At 41.9% G+C, this 22,870-nt stretch overlaps 1 protein-coding gene across 1 annotated transcript; it reads left to right on the forward strand.

Annotated features, from left to right (window-relative positions):
• The first annotated feature begins 787 nt into the window (after window positions 1-787).
• Window positions 788-3,695, forward strand: LOC143998349 (transcription factor Sox-17-alpha-like). Its single transcript, XM_077493956.1, has 2 exons — window positions 788-1,108; window positions 2,727-3,695. Exons 1-2 carry the CDS (start codon window positions 826-828, stop codon window positions 3,527-3,529), a joined length of 1,086 nt encoding a protein of 361 aa, XP_077350082.1. The 5' UTR covers window positions 788-825; the 3' UTR covers window positions 3,530-3,695.
• Window positions 3,696-22,870: the final 19,175 nt, after the last annotated feature.

Genomic DNA, 22,870 nt, shown 5'->3' on the forward strand with positions numbered 1-22,870 from the left:
TGACATTTCTATTATAAGTTTGCTGAAAGCTAATGATAAGGTCAATAAGATCAATGCTGGACACATGTCAAACACGTAGTTATCAAAAATATATGCAATGTGCAAGACAGTGTTTCCCAAAAACAAGGCACAGTCCATTAAGGTAATAAAAACTGTTCTGATTTTCTTTTTAGCAGAACTTTTCCAGGACAGATTACTGTCGCAGTCTATGGACTTTGCAGCCAATGTACTGCCAATCAGATGAACAGGACAGATAAATGACATTTCTAGTAATAAACATGGCTCCAATCTTCCATCAATCACTTGTACTGTGAGTAGTCTAGTGATAGAAGACTGTGCAGTTTAGAGGCTGAATGATAAATATGAATACAAATAATAACCTTGTACTGTATGTAGAATTCTCCAAATTGTTACAAACAGAAAACCGGAATCTGCTAAGGAGCAAGAAATAAATCCCATGAAGCAGACAGTGACATGACAAGGCTGCCAGTGTAATGTATTAGTTTGTGTTTGAGCAATGAGATTTTTTTTTTTTTTTTTTTTTTTTTAGTTTAGAGGTCATAAAATGAAATGAGGGAAGGGGGGGGGGGTGAGGGATTTGCCTTTGCCCAGTACTGTCATTTACATGAATACACTAATCCCCAGAGGTGGGCTACCTGGGCAAGTGTCACCTAACCACGCCCTTCACACCTTTCCCAGGCAGTCCCGCCCCCCCGCGTGCTGATTGGCCGGCAGCGCGATTATAGCCGGCAGGGGGTGTCCTCGGAGTAGACAGGAGTCCCAGCAGAGCGAGCCTCACTCACACAGCGATCCTCCTCTCCAGACATGAGCAGCCCTGATTGTGGCTACGACAGTGACGAGCAGATCCAGGGGAAGAGCTCCGTGCTGCCAATCATGATGCCCGGCCTGGGCCAGTGCCAGTGGACTGACACCATGGAAGCCAAAGTCAGGTGTGAGCCGGGGACTGCCAGCAGCGGCACCAGGGGCAAAGCCGAGGCTCGGATCCGACGTCCGATGAATGCCTTCATGGTGTGGGCGAAAGATGAACGAAAGAGACTGGCCCAACAGAACCCGGACCTACACAATGCCGAACTCAGCAAAATGCTCGGTAAGACTTCCCCATCTACACTTCATTCTCACGTCTACACTCACACAGGGGTTTTATTATAGATTATCATAAATGGATCAATCTTTACTGATAATCATACATTATTGCTTATCGTAAATTGATAAATTATTATTGCTAATCGTACATGAATTAATTATTGCTTATCATAAATGGATCAATTATAATCGCTAATCATACACGAATTATTATTGCTACTCACACATGAAAGCGCTGGTGAAGGGTACACTACTGTGATTGGCGATGCCATTTACTTTATATACAATGAATTGTGATATAATGATTTATTTAGGATTTGTTTTAGTACTATCGTATAACTTATATCTTATAGGATTTGGTAGATATAGCATTGGAGTTAAGATAATATTCCATAAATGTCTTTTTGGAACCATTAGATATTTTAGGATGCAACAAATGTCTCAGATATAGAATCACATTCCATACATATCTATTAGGATTTGGTAGGGTGATAAATGTTGTAGATATAACATCAACGTATAATACTCCATCAGTATCTATTGGGATTTGATAGGTATTTTACGATACATATCGTAGATATAGCATCAAATTGTAATACTCCATCAGTATCTATTGGGATTTGATAGGTATTTTACGATACATATCGTAGATATAGCATCAAATTGTAATACTCCATCAGTATCTATTGGGATTTGATAGGTATTTTAGGATACATATCGTAGATATAGCATCAAATTATAATACTCCATCAGTATCTATTGGGATTTGATAGATATGTTAGGATACACACCGTAGATACAGCATCACATTATAATACTCCATCGGTATTTGATAGGTATTTTAGGATACACACCGTAGACATAGCATCAACTTATAATACTCCATCGGTATCTATTGGGATTTGATAGATATTTTAGGATACATATCGTAGACATAGCATTAACTTATTATACTCCATCAGTATCTATTTGGGATTTGATAGGTATTTTAGGATACACATCGTAGATATAGCATCAAATTATAATACTCCATCAGTATCTATTAGGACTTGATAGATATTTTAGGATACTTGTAGATATAGCATCAAATTGTAATACTCCATGAATATCTATTAGGATTTGCACACTATTTCCGCCACCCTGGGAACTCCTGTCAATCACTTAGTAGATGGTTTCTGTCTATGGGACATACTTCACAAAGCTTTATCACGATCTTTATTTTATTTAAATCTTTGTTTTTAGCCACATGACTGTCATTTTCACATTGAATCCTTGTTGGATTCAACTAAAGATAACCATCAGTCCTTTAAAAATGAGAAACTGTTTAATATCTTTGGATGGAACTTAAGAAGTTCCAGAAGCTTGCATATTTAATAATTAAAAATTTCCAAGAGTGTTGTATAAATGGGATCACTCTAAATCCAAACTTATATTTAAGTTAGCCAATAAAGAGTGACCATTCACAAGATTGTGTGTCAGTGAATAGCTAACACAACCATGGGAATCCTGGTGGGTTAGCACCTTATATTGAGCCTGTGGGCATGATACTCATCCTTGAGCTGGTGTATGTGTCATTGCTGTTTATGTGTTTGCTAATATGTTTGCCCTTTTCTGTTTTATAGGGAAATCCTGGAAGTCTCTGCCTCTGGCTGAGAAGCGTCCATTTGTGGAACAAGCAGAGAGACTGAGGGTACAGCACATGCAGGACCACCCGGAATACAAGTACAGACCAAAGAGGAAGAAGCAGATGAAGAAGATGAAGAGGGTAGATGAGAACCTCTATCCCATTACAGAGCTTGTGCGCTCTTCAGGACTCAACAATCATGGAATGATGGCAATGGACAATAATTCTGGAGGCTATGCTGATCATCAACGCCCTCAGGCATCTGAGAACAACCAATATACAGGACAACTCTCCATGGGACACTTTTACAAAGGATACAATTACCCATCATCCCAGATGCCACAGGCTGCACCTTTGCATTATTCTTCTTCACCCACCCAAGTGGAAAATGATATGGCGCCCTACTCCTACAATGGCTCATACTCCTTCTACCAGCAAAAACCCACCAGCTCCTTCTACTGTAAACAGATGCCTCATGTGGGGCAAATGCCACAGAACGTTCCAGAGCAGACCTCCCCACAGATGTATTATGGTCAATCCTATATGCCCTCCTCCAGCAGTCATCATCAAGTGGCACCTCCAGAGAACATCTCCCCTCCACCACAGCAGCTGACCAGAGCAGATGACATCAGTCCCAGCCAAATTGTAAATGATATAGATAAGAATGAATTTGATCAATACTTCATGTTTGATTTCAGGAATGACACAGAAGACTACACTGGAATTGATAACATTAACACATTGCCATCTTTAACTAAAGAAGCCGATAACAGCTGGTACTACAATTATTGTGGAGTATGAAGCACTTATAATTTCTGGACTTTACTTTAAAAGACTAACCGACTGGACATTAATGCAATTGAATTTCTAGTGCAATGTGACTTTGGTTACCCCCCAAACAGAAGACAGGTTTAATTATTTTAATTATAGCATGACATTTTGTACTTATTTTGTAAATCTACACATTTTTTTTACTGGAATAAATTTACTATTTTTTTTGTAGACTGTTGTGTTGGAGTTTTATTTTTCTTGTACAGAGGATAAATTGTCTTAACTCAGTGGTCTCCAAACTGCAGCCCTGGGGCCATTTTCTTCCCTTTGCTTGCCTTATATGACCTTTGGCATTATTCCTGCCACTGGTATCAACAATGGGTCATAATTCCTGCCACTGACACCAACCATGGGGCACTATTCCTTTCACTGACACAAACAGGGCACTATTCCTTCCACTGAGACTAACAATGGGCCACTATTCATTTCACTGACACCAACAACAGGGCACAATTCCTTCCACTGACACCAACAGGGCACTATTCCTTCCACTGACACCAACAGGGCACTATTCCTTCCACTGACACCAACAATGGGGCACTATTCTAGGTAATGTCCTCCATGAGCTCTCAAACATCTCCTTATCGCACTCATGTCCATTTGTTTGGAACAAACAGTGCATGTTAAAGGGGTTGTAAAGGCAGAAGGTTTTTTATCTTAATGCATTCAATGCAGTAAGATAAAAAACCTTCTGTGTGCAGCACACGGATACACGGAGCTGCAGCTTGGCTCAGTTGCCCCCATAGCAAACTGCTTGCTGTAGGGGCACTCAACAGGAGGGAGGGGCCAGGAGCTCCAGCCACAGACCCAATAATAGGAGGATCCGGGCTGCTCTGTGCAAAACCAACTGCACAGAATAGGTAAGTATAAGATGTTTGTTATGTTACTAGAAAAAAAAAAAAAACGAGAATTTACAATCTCTTTAAAGTATTTCTAAAGGCAAAGCTTTTTTCCAGTTTTGCATAGAGTTAAGAGGGATTAGAACATTTGTCTTTTTTCATTACTGTCTGTGCCCCCAATTAACTGATTGCCGCCCAGCCACCGTCAAATGACGGAGGGACAGTGTAGCTCTTGTTCTGGGTGGACTTCATATGATGTCATCACCTCACACTGACAGAGTGTGTGGCAAGGAGAGCCAATCTCCTTGCAGGGAACATCAAGGCATGTAATCAGGGAACTGATCGTCAGTGCCTTGATTACAATAAAGTGCCACCAGTGCCAGCAGTGTCCACCAGTGCCAGCAATCAGTGCCCACCAGTGCCAGCGATAAGTGCTCACGAGTGCCACCAATAAGTGCCCATTGGCGATGCCAGTCAGTGCTGGCTATCAGTGCCACCTATCAGTGCTGCCCATCAATGCCCTTCATTGCTGCCCATCAGTGCCGCCCATTAATGCCCATCAGTGCTGCCTATCCGTGCCATCTATCAGTGCCCACCAGTGCCACCCATCAGTGCTGCCTATTAGTGCCACCTCATCAGTTCCCATCAGTACAGCCTTTCAGTGCCCATCAGTGCCCCCTTATCAGCGCACATTAGTAAAGGAGAAAAATTACTTATTTACAACATTTACTGACAGAAACTAAGAAAACTTTTTTTTCCTGAAAATATATAATCTGTGTGAAGAAAATGATAAAAATTTCACATGGGTAAAGTGTAGCCTGACCGCACAATTGTCATTCAAAGTGTAATAGCGCTGAAAGCGGAAAATTGGCCTGGGCAGGAAGGGGGCGAAAGTGCCCTGTAGGCAAGTGGTTAAGGAGATTCACCCTCTCTATTTGTCCTGTTTACCATTATCATTGAAAGTGATAATTCCCTTAATTTGCAGGTATTTCTTCTCACTTCCTGTTTGGCTATGGGGCAGGAAGTGAAGGTAAATCTCCCCACACACTGGGACACAGATGAGGAAAATGCTGTTCCTTTATCAAAACAACATAATCCTAACTGGGCTATATTGTTTTGACTATATTGGAGAGGACAATGCTGTACTGTTTAGGCTTAGTGCCTACACTACATAACAAACTGAACAGAATTACACATTTTCTTGCAGGTAAGATAGTTCACTCATCTGCTCTTTAACGGAGTAAGGGCTAAAGCTGGCAATAATAGAATTAAAGCTTGGCAGTGCTTTGTAAATTGTAAAATGGAGTACAGGTGTCCTACTCCAAAAAATAAATAAATAAAAAATATATACACACTGCATGGAAATTCATAAATAAAGTGCAAAGTGTGAACCAATGTCTTAAATTAAGCTTTGAAAATAAAACGTGGAAGCTGATTGGTTTCTATGCAGAGCTGCACTATATTTTGCACTCTCCAGTTTCAGTAAATTAACCTCAAATAGTGCAACACAGTCAATAAAGTGCTATAAGATTAGTGAACTTTATATCCCAAAAGAATTCCTCTAATTTCAAAATAAATTCTCTTGCATCCACTTCAATGTTCTCCACCATTTAAAGTGCTCCAACAGAAGTGAATCCTCAAATGAAAAAACGCCTCCAGTGCTCATACCCCACTGTTTTGAAATGACTCAATAAAAATGAAGGATCTTCTATACAACGAAAGGTCTAAAGCCCCGTACACGTGATCGGATTTTCTGACGAGAAATGTTGGATGTCAGGCTGTTGGCAGAAAATCCAACCGTGTGTATGCTCCAGCGGACATTTGTTGGCGGACTTTCCGTCAACAAATGTTGCCTGGCATGTCTTTAAATTTTCCTCCAACAAATGTGTGTTGTCGGATTTTCCGATCGTGTACACACAAGTCCATCGGACAAAAGTCCAAAGTACAAAAATGCATGCTTGGAACCAGAAGCGGTCAGTCTTGTAAACTAGCGTTCGTAATGGAGAATTAACATTCGTGATGTGGCAAATTATGAAATCTCCGAATGCAGCGCACAATTCTCTTTTCCTTTAATGGGATAATAATGAAGCTGCTTTGCTGGTGATACTGATGGAATTATTGCACACAAATTTTCAATGCCTTTTATTTTCTAATGATATCAAGAATAATAATATTATATATATATATATATATATATATATATATTTTTTTTTTTTTTTTTCAAGTTACCACAACACCATTATCCCCTAGTTTATACGATCAGATACAACTATGTTGGTCTCCCTTGTCAATTTTACATTGTATTTTTGAAAATGTCTGCCTACTCCCAAACTGTCATTTGAAGTAAAACACATAGCAAAGTATTATTCTCCACAATTTTTTTATTGTGCATTTAAAAGAATAAAAAATAGACATGCAATCTGACAATAGAACTTAACCAAAAAGTGCATTATATGCATCCAAAAATATAGAAAATATACCAAATCAAATCATTATTCAACCAAAAAAAAATGTCAAAGCAATAACTCCAAGGCCAATAATAACACGTTATCTCCTCTGATTCCGCAACATGTCTGGTTGATGACCGGCTGTTCAGAAATTAACTGTAAAGCATGAAATGAAAAGCGTGAAAAGAAAAGTGCGAATCAATACTCACCAAACTTCTACTAATATGAAATTAACAGAAGGAGCCCAAAGGGTGGCGCTAAAGAGTTGAAAAACCATGTAGTACATCTAGTACGTCCCTACATTCGTAATTGTTGGCCAACATTTGTGTAACCGCGTGTATGTAAGTCAAGTCTGAGCCAACACCCTTCAGACAAAATTCCACGGTTTTGTTGGCAGAAAGTCCGATCACGTGTACGAGGCATTAGAGTACTTTAAATGCACAGTGTACTGCCAATACCCAGTGCTCTTCCTTCACTCCACACCACCAGAAAGATTAAGCATGTATTTGATTAAACAGCAGAAGAGGGCTCATCACATAAAACCATTTACATTTTAACAAAACAAATTTAAAAACAGATTGTGCACTTACATATTAAAGTGCCACATAATTGTTGGCACAATCAAAGCTAACTCCTCTAAGGAGAGCGTTGCCACTTCTCTCTGATCTCTTTGGAGCCAGCGTGCATTTCACTGCAGCTGGAAACCGGAGGTTTGGCACCAAATGTGATCTCAGCTGGGCATGTTTTGCCATAGGTGATGTCACATTTGGGACCAAACTTCCTGAGATTCAGAAGCTTTGGCTCCTCTTTATAAGGAAGCTCTCGACAACAGCTGTGAATCCCTGGAGCAGTGATGTCACTCATAGGCTCCTAGGGTCCCTCCATTGTCGACGCTCCCTACTTTCCCCCGCAGTTGCTGTTCTCTGACACAGGTGAGCCGGAGCTGCTGGATCATGTGATCTAAAAAAAAAATGGTAAGAACACTGGTCTTTGTTATATAGGGTATGCAGATTAGCTAGGGGGAGTGGGGAGGGAACATTTTTAAGTTTGATATTTTTATTAAGTAAAAGGAAAAATATTCATAAACTTAGAACAGGGATTACATCAGTAACTCACGAGAAGAATCAACATAGATAACGTACATGGAGGGAACATTCTTTTAGGCATAGTTAGAGTTAGCCTTATCTTCCACTAGAAGTGTGTGTTTACCTGTTTGCCTAAACTTAAAGTGTTACTAAACCCACAACAGTAAAATCAGTCTGTATATGCAGTAAATGATGCTTGTTATACTCACTGTGGAACCTAAGGGGTTTATCGTCTGCATTGTGTAAAAAGGCTGTTTAATCCTGTCTTTTCTGATCCTCCCCTTTTTTGACTGTCTTCTAACCATCTCCTGATAAGTCAGAGCCTATGCAGTCACTATGGACATGCTCAGTTTGGTGTGTATTGCTGTCCCTTCTGAAATGGCGGGAAAGGGTCCCTGCTCCAATTTTTGAGTTACAATCCGCACAGGAACTGCAAGTGCATTGCGGTTTTCCCAGTAGCTGGAGAACACCAAGTATGAATTATTACCTTGTTGAGGTATGCTTAAGCCACTGAACATAGATAGTTAGGAACCTGTTATTGATAAATGTTCATGTTGAACTGTATCACCAAGATCTTTAGGTAAATGTTGCATCAACTGTTCTAAGCCTGGTCTCCACTAAGCCTGGTCCTAAAGTGGTAAATGATGGTTCCTGACGTATGAAAGAACTAGGGTGAGTAAAGCACATATGGGGTAATAAGCAAAGCCACTACTACAAGGTAAACTCAGCAGGAAAAGTTGCAGGACTTGTCGCGCACATTCCCAGATCCCACCCTGTGCCAAGGTTTTCCTGCTTACGGGACAACAATCTAAACACTAGGAGATTGAGAGTGGTTGTCACTGGAGCAGGTTTGCGGACCAGTAAACCCTTTATACATGCATATGCACGCACACACACACGTTGCTACCATGTGTTTTACTTTAAAATTGTATATGCTATTACAATTCTGACCTTTTATTTTCAACAATTTTTTTATTAGCATTATTATTTAACATTACATCCTAAATATATAGGAACATACTGCAGCTTTCACAGAGCTTCCAAAATGGCATATCATAATCCAAATACAAACAACATAATGTGCATAGTAGGTTTGTTGTGTTTTATTACACTACAAGTGACATTTTGCGTCATAGTAGACCAGAAGTAATATGAGAGGGGATAATAAAAAAAAAGGGGAGAAGGGTAACCTGCTGGATTGAACGAAAAAAACCTCTTAGTGTGTACCAGGCTTAAGGGTAAAGGAAGAGGGAGCACATTATGCAGATCCAGCTTGTGGGAGATCTGATAGTTATAACATTTGCTTAGAAGTTAGAGAACACTTCATCCAAGGTTATTGTTCTGAACTGTTAACAAGATTACCAATTCTTCCTTGGTCTAAGAGCCGTACTATCCATGAGATGGCAGCCCATTGGGCATTGTGAACGTGTAGCACGTAGGGAATTAAAATAGTATAGAAAAACAAAGGAATAAACAAAAAAGAGAAGAAAGAAAAGATGAGATAAAAAACCCGACCACAGCCCTGCCACCCTATCCACTGACCAGTACTTATGAGGCTAGAACTTGTAAGTAGCAAAACAACGGATCCCAAACTGTCTCAAATTTTGTTGGTTTATCTTGGAGTATGATGACCAGCTCTTTATTCAACATTGTCCAAGTAAACTTGCACTTCATAACTAGGGATGAGCCGAACACCCCCCGGTTCGGTTCGCACCAGAACCTTCGAAAGGACCAAAAATTTGTACGAACTTTAGAACCCTATTAAAGTCTATGGGACTCAAACGTTCAAAATCAAAAGTGCTAATTTTAAAGGCTAATATGCAAGATATACAACAGACAACACCAGCAATAAGGGTTATATTCAGGTGTATACTGTGCTGGAGGCACACAACACCCACTTTAACTCCTGCAGATGCCTGTATTAGAGAACACCAGCAATAAAGGGTAGATACAGGTGTATACTGTACTGTGCTAGAGGCACACAACACCCACTAACTCCTGCAGATGCCTGTATTAGAGAACACCAGCATAAAAGGGTAGATACAGGTGTCTAGTGTGCTGTGCTAGAGGCACACAACACCCACTAACTCCTGCAGATGCCTGAGAAAAGAACACTGTCCCTGCCTATCTTGCTCTTTCCCTGCACGCCGAAACACACTACACAAGGCTGCCGCGCTGGCAGCCTTATATAGTATGGGGAGTGTACTAAACCCACAAGCATCCTGCCTGTGGCCAATTATGTCTCTCCTCGCTGCTGGCGCTGTGATTGCGTTTGAGTCAAACACCAAGCTCATCCCTATTCATAACTGAGATATCCAGAACTGGTGCCTTCAATGCAGTGGCTATAGCTATGTTAGCTGCTAAAAACATATAAAAGATCAGCCTTTGCGTGTATTTTGGAATATTGTCGATGAGTTTATTTAAAAGAGCTACATGTACTTTTTTTTGGAATATTGACAATAATTACTGAGTATATTAATGCATGTTCCACCCTCATCCAGAATCTCCTGACCTTGTAACAGGTCCAACATGCATGATACATTGAAACCTCCTTACGACGGCCTCTGAAACACCAATAATAGACCTCAGGATACATTTTTGATAGTTTGGCTGGGACCAGATACCGTCAAGGCATAACTTTGTAATTAGCCTCTACCAACTGCATGTTCAAGATACCTTTGTGGGTTCTGGAGGTCCAGGCATTGCAGTCCTCCTATGTAATTTCTGTTTCCATGACTCTCTCCCAAGCCAGTTTATATGCAAGTTTGCTGGGAGCTCCTGTGAACAGTTTGTATAGCGACAATAAGCTACCCCTTGCAGACATTTGTTTTCAAAGTCTGTACCATAATATCAACTTTACGCTTTTGTAATTTATTAAGAAAATTAGTAATTTGTCACCAAGGACTAAAGAATTTGACTGTAGCTTTTGCAATGTTTGGGGAAAATAAAAGGTCTTTTTCAATCAACAAAGTGCCCACTTGTTTAGCCACAATTAAAATTGAAGAGGTTGTGGTCCAGGGGGAACTCAAAATTATTATATAGTGGAGTCACTGGTATGTGAAGGGAGCAGAGTGGATTTAAGGCAAATGACCATAAGTGTAGCGAGTGCAAAAGGAACGGGCACAAGATTGTCCTATGGCTCTTGGAGGATATCCATATCAAGAGATCTATGGAAAGAGCTCCAAACGCTTGTGCTTCTAATCTGATCCAGTCTGGTTTATAGGAGCTAGACTACAATAGATATAACTGGATCAGTTCAGCTGCCCTATAGTATTTGTAGAAATCTGGGTCTCCTAAACCCCTTTGGGGTATAAAGCATACAACAAGCAAATCTACACCCTTTGGGCCCCCAAACAAATTTTTATATCCACGGTTGATATTCTTGAAGTTCCAGTATGGGAATCTGGACCGATATTATACAAAAGTAATAAGCAAGCTTTAGCAGGACAACTGTTTTTACTGCCTCAATTCGACCTAACCAGAAAAGGGACTTCAATGACCACATCTCTACTTCCTCTAAAAGCTTGGCGAACAATAGGGGATAATTTACACTATACAAATGTGGTGACCTGGCAGGTTAATTTGATTCCCAAGTATGGTATTGAGCAGGGTTGTCCAACCTGTGGCCCAAGACACCTATGAATGTGGCCCAACAGGAAATCATAAACTTACTTAAAAATGTTAATTTTATTTGGAATTTTTTGAAAAAAGGAATGTGTTTACACTTAGCCAACATATGTGGCTCAAGAAAAATTTTACAGTGTCTCTCAACTTTTATAAGATTTTATCTTTCCAAAGAAAAATATCTCACTCTTCACAATCATGGCTTATTCAGGTCATCAGTTTTTGACAGCACCTATATTTGTGAGCAAATATTTTCAAGGATGAAACACACAAAGGGTAAAATTAGAACCAAAATATTTGATTAGCACCTTGAGAATTTCTACTACATTAATCGAACCAGATATTGATGTGTTAGTTTATCAAAAACAATGTGAAATATCTCACTAGTGTTATGTTGCTCTCCTTTACTTTTATAACCACTTGCTGCCAAATCAAATATCTAGTACATCATTTGATTTTAGGTGGTTGTACCAGGGTGATGCCCTGACATCACTCTGGCACCGTTTTTTTAGACGTCCCACCTCCCACCATCTTCTGCGGCTCTCTTTGGCTCTCCCATCCCACCGGGAGACCTGAGCTACCAGCCAGCACATACACCAGCTAGTCGGAGACCCATACAAAGCCGGGATTGGATTTGATCGGGTCTCCGTTGTGGTAACCCGGAAGAAAGTATTCAAAAACACTGATCTTGGTGTTTTGAATGCTGTCAAGGGCAGAAGAGGGATTTGGGGATTACAGACCTCAAATCCCTCCATAAAGAGCACTTGTCATGTGCCTATTGCTGTCATAAAGGATGTTTACAGTCCTTGTGACAGCAATAAAAGTGATAAAAAAAAAGAAGGAAAAAAGCAAGTGTAAAAAAGAAATAAAAAATAGTTAATAATTATGAAAAAAGAAAAGTAAAGTGCTCCATTCTCCTGTGCTAGTGGGCAAATGCCCGGTCCCGCACACACGCAAACAGTGATCGTCCCACTCATGTGAAGTATCGCAGCAAACCTCAGATTATGGGCCATAATTCTAGCACTAGACCTCCTCTATAAATCTAAAATGGTAATCTGTAACATTCTAGCACTAATTCTAGCACTAGACCTCCTCTATAAATCTAAAATGGTAATCTGTAACATTCTAGCACTAATTCTAGCACTAGACCTCCTCTATAAATCTAAAATGGTAATCTGTAACATTCTAGCACTAATTATAGCACTAGACCGCCTCTATAAATCTAAAATGTTAACCTGTAAAATATACATTGTTTGTTGCCATTGCACGGGTGTGCGTGATTTTAAAGCGTGACATGTTTGATATCTATTTACTCAGTGTAACATCATCATTTCTATTTAAAAAAATAATAATTGGGTTGTACTGTATATTGTGTTTTTTAATTTTAAATTCAAAACAGTGTATTTTTTTCACCAAAATTGTGTCTGCAAAAATGCTGCATGTGGTATACTAAATTGCAAAACCTGCCAATTTATTCTCTAAAGTCTCTGCTTAAAATAATATATACTGTTTGGGGTTCCTAAGTAATTTTCTAGCAAAAATATTACAAGAAAAAACAAACTCTTATTACTCAGGTAAGTACATTATCTATATCGGTGATCATTGACTTTTTCAGCTAATTAGCTATCCTTATTGTTAGCGTATTTTATGTGTAACAAAAGACAATTCCCCTTCTTCCAATGTGGTCCAGGGAGGTCAAAAGGTTGAACGAAACCTGGTATATAGCTTAGATGTCAAGAAAAGGGATATTGGGTCCTATGACTCTTGAGTACCCTATCCTCCAGCTTAATATTAAGCACCTCTGACTTCACTGGATTTACGGCCTGATGTAACTTTGAAGCAACACAGCAGGTCTATTAGATTTGGAAGGGTTGTATGATGAGAGGTAAAAAAACACAAGTAAACCATTGGCAAAAACAGCACATGTCAACTCCCACTTTCAATTAGACATGTGCATTCATTATCGTCCAAATGCATTTGGTCCGAATTTCGAGAATTTAACAAAACGATAATGAAAGTGCAGAATCCGAAATCCGAAAGGTCCGAAATAAAAAAAATGCTTGCTTTGGTATCCATTATATTTTCCTACGGTTGCGACAACAGTTCCATATAGATGGAAGATTTGACATGACAGTGACAATAGCGATCTGTGTCTATCGAACCTGCAGGTTGAATGTGCCTAATCTAACTCTATAAGTCCAGGATTATTCAATACAGAGAGAAAAGATTTGACATTATAGAGGCATGAAGATCTACAAACATATGATCGCTGCTAGCGGACATTTACGATCAAATGCTCTACCCATAAGCTATAGAATAATTCTAATGTTGTTTGACTAGTAATAATAATTAATAATTATAATTATTACTAGTCAAACACCATTAGAATTCTGCTATAGCTTGTGGGTAGAGCATTCGACCATAAATGTATGATTGCAGCGTCATACACTTTAGCTGCTTCATCGAATATTCTTAGAACTTCCGACAGACACCATAAGCCTTCAATTGATAAATTCGTCCTTAATTAGTTCGGATTTTCATATTTTGCATTTTTTTAACAAAACAAAATTAATACAAACTAATTTTGGGAGTAACTAAATAAATTAATTTTTCAGACGAAACCGAAATTCCGAAACAAAATATTTCAGTGTGCACATGTCTACTTTAACATATTCACAATTAGGGATGCACCAATACCTACTTTACTCGGGTACTTGCCAATACCAATTTCTGCTACCATGCGGTGCAATTTGAGCCCATACAAAATGAATGGGTTCAAATCGCACTGCAAAGGATCGCATGTGATTTGAACAGGAATGCAGTGCCATTCCTGTCTGAATCATATGTGGTTTTCCGCACTGCTCCTGTGTGAGCCCACACTGAAGTCACTATGAGAAGACTGGTTTCACACAGGAGTGGTGTGGGAAACCTCATGTGATTCGCACAGGAATAGCACTGCATTCCTATTCAAATCACATGCGATTCTTTGCAGTGCGATTTGAGTCCATTCATTTTGTGTAAATTCAAATCACACCACAACAGTAGGAGTTTTAGGTATTAAAGTACTTGTGCAAATGCTTAGTATTGGCACCGATACCGGTATCTGTGCAACCCTATTCAGAATGGTTTGGATCACAATAGCCAACATCTCTATTGCTATGATGAAAAAGAGTGGCAAAAGCAAACACCCCTGCCTTGTACCAGATGCGATTGAGATTGAGTTTGATTTGTAACCTTTTTTCAGCATCTGGGCTGAGGGAATCAAGTCTGCAGAAAGGTGAGAAAATTAGGGCCAGAATTCCATGTTGATAGCAGTCTGAATGAACAGGGCCAAAACCCTATATCACACAACAAGTAGAGGCGCAAAAATCACATAATAATATACTCAAAAAGGCTGTCTGTATAGAGTTATATGAGACGATAATACATGTGAGATCTTTTTGTTATCAAGTCCCAGGAAAGTGTCTTTCGTTCCTTGGGTGGGAATTCAACATGCAGGGCTGCCACCGCAGGGAGCTGAAACCAGGCTCCTAGACTGTTACAGAGAAAAAGAAGGAGAAGGGGGCGCCTCTGGGTGTAGATTTTTTTAAAAGCAAATTTATTCACAAGTCTAAAACAGAGAGATTTTGCACTCACATTTTCTAAAAAATAAAATGGCATGTAAGATAAGAGGGGTCATCTGATTTGTCCGTCACTTCAAATCCGGTCCGCATGTGTCCTATTGTCCTCTCCTGGCGTTACCACTGGTTTGTTGTTTTTCGAAAAAGCCGGCTCGTGGACGCTGAGGATGTTTATCCAAAGCGAGGCTTGGTTGACTGTGACACGCGGGTCGCGGAATTGTGACGTCACGGCAGGCGACGCGTTTCCTGAGCGTTCGGGTCGAGGTGGAGAGACGACCGCGCTCTTTCATCAGGCCAATCACTGATTCGACCCGAACGCTCAGGAAACGCGTCGCCTGCCGTGACGTCACAATTCCGCGACCCTCGTGTCACAGTCAACCAAGCCTCGCTTTGGATAAACATCCTCTGCGTCCACCGAGCCGGCTTTTTCGAAACAACAAACCAGTGGTAACGCCAGGAGAGGACAATAGGACACTTGCGGACCGGATTTGAAGTGGTGGACAAATCAGATGACCCCTCTTATCCTACATGCCATTTTATTTTTTGGAAAATGTGAGTGTAAAATCTCTCTGTTTTAGACTTGTGAATAAATTGCTTTTAAAAAAATCTACACCCAGAGGCGCCCCCCTCTCCTTCTTTTTCTCCAAACCCTATATCAGACTATCCAGTAATATAGGGCCATAAAGCTGTCTGGCCCAGGGGCCTTGGAAGGTTTGGCCTGCTTGATAGCCGGACTTCCGCCATCAAGAACACTTTATCCATGATTTCTCCATATTCCAACACCAAAGAAAGGAGGGGTAATTGAGCAAGAGGTCTTCAAACTCTTGTACCCTAGAAGGGGCACTAGCCGAATATAAGGCTGAAAAATAAGAATTAAATTCTTAAAAGGGATTTTGAGTAAAAAGCTCCACCAACTTCATGATCTTAGGGATTGCAATATTTTTTGGGCAGGGGTTGAGTTTTCGGGACAAGAAAGTGCCAGGTTGGTCTGTCTGCAAGAAAAAATTAGCTTGAGTCCAACAGAAATATTTCTCAGCTTTAGTCATAAGACATAGATTTAATTCCAACCTGACATCCTCTATTTTGTTACATAGATCCCTTTTTTTTTTGTGCTGTTTAAGTAGATTTGTTAATCTTATTTCTTTTGGTAGATAATAGTCTCTGAATGTTTTTTTTATACCTGTTTGATTTCTGAATAACTATACCTCTGACAGTAGCATTATGTGCAGCTCACTGAAACAGAAGAGCTAGAATTTAGTCATCATATGACTGCAACAAAGGAGATTTTAACCACTTGCTGACCGCCTTATAGCAGTTTTACTATATAGTTTACAACAAAAGAGCATTAAGGGGTAAAGAACCTTGTAAAAAGGAAGTTACAAACGGACCATGCAGCTTAAGCATGGGATTTTACTACACATAAAAAATATATTACAAAAAACTGGGTAAAACCACCACCAACACCTAAGCTTGATTAAAAAGACAAAGTTGTCTAAAATTGTTGCAGCTGCATCACATCATGCGATCCTTGAAAAAGCTCATATGATTGGGGCGAAACATGTCGGTCACAACACCACGGCAGTGGCGCACTGACCTCACAGATGACGCGGCTCAACGTGCTTGCACAGCTCAGTGTACTCCACAAGGACAACGGGATCCATTTTGGTGAGGCCACGCTGACAGCGAAAGGGACCACGTGAATTCCACGCTCTAGCATTCCTGATTCAGAATACAAGTGAAGGCGGCCGACCAGACTTGGCCCCTGTGAGCTGCATACCAGCGGGCTCCAACTGGGACACTCAGGATACTACCTGTGATGGGATTTCCTTGCCATATGGACTGATCGATCCTTGACTGTTTTACCAGCCCACTTATGTGCACTTTTCTTCACCTAAGATACCTAACACTATGTGACTAAACCTGCGTGTTTTCCTTGGCCAATCAGTCAGTCTTGAGCATAGTATAGCTCTGAGAAACAGATAATGTCTGGGTACATCTAGGAATCATGCCACTCTGAGATTGTTTATGAGAAGCCTGCATCTCACCATGAATAATTAGTTTGCTTCTAATGCTTCGCGGGAAAAGCTATTTAATGGTGTCAAGGTCCTCTTAAGAGTATTATCCATCCTGGATGGGAATTCCTGTTGGCTACTAGGTAGTGAGAACTGTTTGCATATCTTGACGATACGTGTCGCTATTTATGATGTGCTAATTACATTATTTCTACAATCTACTCCACACCACGGGAATGAGGATATTAGTGGCGTATAGGATGTGTATAGGATGTGTGCATGATGTGATGCAAGTGCAACAATTTTAGACAACGTTGTCTTTTAAACAAAGCCTTGGTGTTGGTGGTGGTTTTACCCAGTGTTTTGTAATAATTTTTTTATGTACGTAATAAAATCCCTTGATTAAGTTGCATGGTCTGTTTCTAACTTAATTTTTAGGGGGTTCTTTACCTCTTAATGCTCTTTTGTTGTATGCTTTTTTGAGTTACGTAGACCGCACCAATATTGGTGAGTCAGTAAATTAAAGGTGAGCTGCACCTCCTCATACACAGTGTACTTACCTTGTCCCCAGGATCCTGAGATGTCCCCCTGCTGTGTCTGCGGGCTGTGTCCTCCGCCCGATGCCTGTGTGCCGGGCTCCGTTCCCTGCGAGCGTAGCGACACACAGGGGTGGAGCCCGGCGGTAAATTAAAAAAATTGCAAATTCATAACACATACAATACACAGTAATCTTACAGATTATATTACCGTATATACTCGAGTATAGGCCGACCCGAATATAAGCCGAGGCCCCCAATTTACCCCCAAAAAAACTGGCAAACTTATTGACTCGTGTATAAGCCGAGGGTAAGACATGCCTGTCCATCCCTGTGTGTGTGTCCGTCCATCCCTGTGTGTCCGTCCATCCCTGTGTGTCCGTCCATCCCTGTGTGTCCGTCCATCCATCCCTGTGTGTGTGTGTGTGTCCATCCATCCATCCATCCCTGTGTGTGTGTGTCTCCATCCATCCATCCATCCATCCCTGTGTGTGTGTGTCTCCATCCATCCATCCATCCCTGTGTGTGTGTGTATCCATCCGTGTGTGTGTGTGTGTGTGTGTGTGTGTGTGTGTGTGTGTGTGTGTGTGTGTGTGTGTGTGTCCAGCCTACCTGTGTCCTGAGCCTTTGTCCCGAGCCTCCGTCCCGTGCCGAGCCTCCTTGCCTCCGTGCCTCGCCGCCGTGCCTTGCCTTGCCTCCGTCCCGTCCCGTCCCGTCCCGTGCCGTGCCGTGCCTTGCCTTGCCTCCGTCCCGTGCCCTCTTCGTTCGTCGGCGCCTCGGCGGCCATTGTAAAATTCAAAAGCTGCGCCGCCGCCTTCGCCTGTGATAGGCGGAACACTGAATTTCCCAGCAGCCTGTGTTCCGCCTATCACGTACATCGTATCATACTCGTCCGTAGTACGAGGATGATACGAAGTCCGTGATAGGCGGAACACAGGCTGCTGGGAAATTCAGTGTTCCGCCTATCACAGGCGAAGGCGGAGCCGGAGGCGCGGCTTTTGAACTATAGAATGGCCGCTGTCTGTCTGCTCGACACGCTGATCGAGCGGGCAGACAGCGATGACTCGAGTATAAGCCGAGGGGGGCACTTTCAGCCTCAAAAAAGAGGCTGAAAATCTCGGCTTATACTCGAGTATATACGGTACTGTATGAAATCATTTGACCTCCCTTTTGTCCAGTGCCCTGCATGCAGTTTTATATTATAAATACTGTTATTTCTGCCTGGAAACTGGAGATTGTCCATAGCAACCAAAAAGTGTCCCTTTACATCAAAAGTGGTTTTAGACCAGCTAGAAAACAGCGATAATAAATTATAACACCTACAGACTTGAGCGATAGAGAATCGTGGAGAAATTAATTGTATTATTATTACCGGTATATTACTAATGGAGGCTCTTGACACTGCTGCTTTCCTTTGTAGCTGATCTTCTTTGTTTCAATTGCAGTGGGGGCCCATCCTTAGGGGGCGCAGGGGTGCTGCCCCCCCCCATGCATACGTCTGGCCCCATAATTGACAAGCGGGGTGCGGATGCATGGATTGCAATGTTTTTTTTTAAGCACGATTCGAGTCTGAGGCTCTAATTGGCTTAAAAAAAAGGTGGGCTTGGGGCGCAGTGAGCCTACCCACTTGTGTGACAATAGCGAAATTAATAATCACTATTGTCTTCCTGATTCTCGTCCCAGCCAATCAGGAAGCAGTTCCTGAGACACAATTGGCCAGGAAGTCTTGGGACTCCCAGCCAATCGGGTCTTAGTCAGTACTGACTTCTTGTTCGGCCTGGAGGAGAAGCGATGGCCCCGGAGTGAAGAGCTGCAGCCCAGATCCATGTCTGCCTGATCTGCCTCCTTCCTAAGGTATGGAGGCCTCTGATCGCTGCTGCATTCCCGTCTGTCTCCAGCTTGGGATTGGCGTATTCCCATCCGTCTCCCATGGGGGGATCACCGCATTACCTGTAACTAGAGTGCCAGAGAGTAAATTTGCATCAAAGTCGCACTCCAAAGTCGCACTCAAAATTACGTGACTTTGGAGTTACACTAGTGTGAACGGAGCCTTAAGCTTTGAAAATAAAACCTAAACAATGATTGGTTACTATGCACAGCTTCACCAGATTCTGCGTGCACCAGTTTTAGAAAATCTCCCCAAATGGGCTTTTTTAGGGTCATGAGACCTCGTTATTGTGGATGTATCATGCATGGAAGAAGCCATATTTGCACATTGCATAAGTGGGATGTGCCATAATCTTTGCAGTGCTGTACGATGGTTGTATGTTATTGCTCTATCTCACAGTGCAAGTCTGTAGTATTAATTTAACCACTTCAATACCGGGCACTTATACACCTTCCTGCCCAGATGAATTTTGAGCTTTCAGCGCTGTCGCACTTTGAATGACAATTGCGCGGTCATGCTACACCGTACCCAAGCTAAATTTTTATAATTTTGTTCCCATAAATAGAGCTTTCTTTTGGTGGTATTTGATCACCTCTGAGATTTTTATTTTCTGCTAAACAAATAAAAAAGGCCGAAAATTTTGAAAAAAACGTTTTTTTTTGTTTCAGTTACAAAACTTTGTAAATCAGTAAGTTTTCTCCTTCACTGATGGGCACTGATGGGGCCGCAGTGACTGGCACTGATAAGGCAGCACTGATGGGCACCAATGATGTGGCATCAATGAAGTGGCACTGATAGGCGGCACTGATAGATGGCACTGATATGCAACACAGATAGACACTGATAGGTGGCACAAATAGGCACTGATAGGTGGCACGGATTGTCATGGATAGGTGGCCTTGGATTGGCATGGATGGGTGGCATGGATAGGTGACAAGGATGGGCATGGATAGGCAGCACGGATGGGCATGGATGGGCACTGATAAGCAGCATGGATGGGCACTGATAGGTGGCATGGATGGGCATGGATGGGCACTGATAGGCAGCATAGATGGGCACTGATAGGTGGCCACGAATGGGCATTGTAGTGTACATTATTGTATAGGGATGGATGCCAATCAGTGCCAAACAATAATGCATGGCAATCAGTGATGCCCATTGTGGGCACTGATTGGCATCCATTATGGGCATTGATTGGCATCCATTGTGGGCACTGACTGGCATCCCTGGTGGTCTAGGGGGCATACCTGGTACTGGGCATCCCTGGTGGTCTGGTGGCGTCCCTGGTGGTCCAGTGAGGGCATCCTCAGGGGGGCTGTGCAGATAATCAATCAGCACAGCCCCCCCCCCCCCCCCGTCAGAGGAGCAGCCAATCGGCTCTCCTCTACTCGTGTCTGACAGACGCGAGTGAGGAAAAGCCGATCACCGGCTCTTCCTATATACACTGTGATCAGCCGTAATAGGACACGGCTGATCACATGGTAAAGAGTCTCTGTCAGAGACTCTTTACTGAGATCATAGTTGCAGTGTGTCAGACTGACACACCGCAACAACGATCGCCGTGATGCGTGCCCCTGGGAGCACGCAGTGGCTTAATATCCTGATCACGTCATATGGCGTCCGGTCAGGATATTAAAACCACTTTGCCACCGTCATTTTGCTATATGGTGGGCGGCAAGTGGTTAATAAATGTATAAAGTGTGTTCACCTTACAAAATAAATGTTCACTTAGCTTAGTGAATAAGGTGAAGCTGTGTTTAAAGTAGTTAAACCCTCTTCTTTTTTAGCTGAGCACATTGAGCCCAATAAAATAAACATTCTCCAGTAAACCATTTGTTAAATTTCTTACCCAAACACTTGTTGTGAACATTCAATCTGCTAGCTTGGAGAAGAGAATGGGGGAAGGAGGGAGGAGAAGGGGATTCCCTTGCCATCCTAGGCTATGAGGCTGTGTGTTGATTTACACACTGTAGGAAACACAACTTTACTCCCTTTGTGCAAGGCTGGCACCAGCTTAAAGTGGTTGTAACCCTAAAAAAAACATCCTGTTCTTTTAAAGCATGTTAAAAAGCATAGTTTACTATGCTTCAGTTATGAATGAACACAGTGAGTGAGTGTGTTCACTGTGCTCATTTAGAAAAGGAAGGGGGCAGGAAATAACATATTTTCTAGCCCCTTCCCCCACTCTCCATTCTGAAACAGCAGCCAGGGGGAGAAGTGAAAGGGGAAGCCAGTAGCACTGTGGGAGAGGGGGGACACGGGGTTAAACATAGACAATAGGGGGAATCGGCACACCACCTGCACACGCCTATGCTTAAAAGATAAAGAACCTGAATACTCAGAAAGTGATTAAATCAGCTGCTGAACATGCTTAAAAAACTGAGAATTGAATTTCACTTTAAATTACGGTATATATTCATTTGTATTTAAGAAAAAAATCCAATTCCTTTTATTTTTTTATTTTGTAATTGAACATATAAAGTGAACATGGCTTTACTGTATTTACAAAGATAAGTGAACATTTCTTTTTGAAAAATAACACTCCCTACTCTTTCATTAACCACTTGTTGACCAGGCCATAGCCGAAAAAACAGCTACAGTGCGGACGGATAACGTCTTCCCAGAGTCTCCTGGGGCGCGCACCAGGGAATGTCCGTAACCGTTGGGTCTTCCAGACACAGCGCGTCACAGATCAGAGTAAATCGCCAATGACAGCGGCCCTTTACCACGTGATTGATCCGTCCAATGATGGAACAATCAGATGTCAACAGACCGGAGCTTGTTCGGTTCAGCTCCTCCCCTCTTCTCCCACCGATTGGTACAGTGTGCGAGGAGGGAGCTGGTGCAGCAGCGCTGTGGGCTGGATGTGAAGTGCCCACAGCGCTGATCTGTGCATGCATACAGGACTTATCCATCCATGGCTCATCCATCCCCATTCATGGCTCATTCATCCATCCATGCCCCATCCATGGCTCGTCCATCCCCATCCATGGCTCATTCCTCTCCACCCATGGCTCATTCATGGCTCATCCGTGCCACATCAGTGATCATCCGTGCCACATCCTTGATCATCTGTGCCACATCAGTATTCAACCGTGCCACATCCATGCCACATCAGCACTCATCCGTGCCACATGAGTGATCATCCGTGCCACATCCGAGTCACATCCATGCCACATCAGTACTCATCCATGCCACATCAGTGATCATCCGTGCCACATCAGTACCCATCCATGCCACATCCATGTCACATCAGTACT

This window comes from Lithobates pipiens, unplaced genomic scaffold, assembly GCF_037356315.1.
Source record: "Lithobates pipiens isolate NorthernLeopardFrog02 unplaced genomic scaffold, aLitPip1_a1.2 Scaffold_19, whole genome shotgun sequence".
Lineage (NCBI taxonomy): Eukaryota > Metazoa > Chordata > Amphibia > Anura > Ranidae > Lithobates > Lithobates pipiens.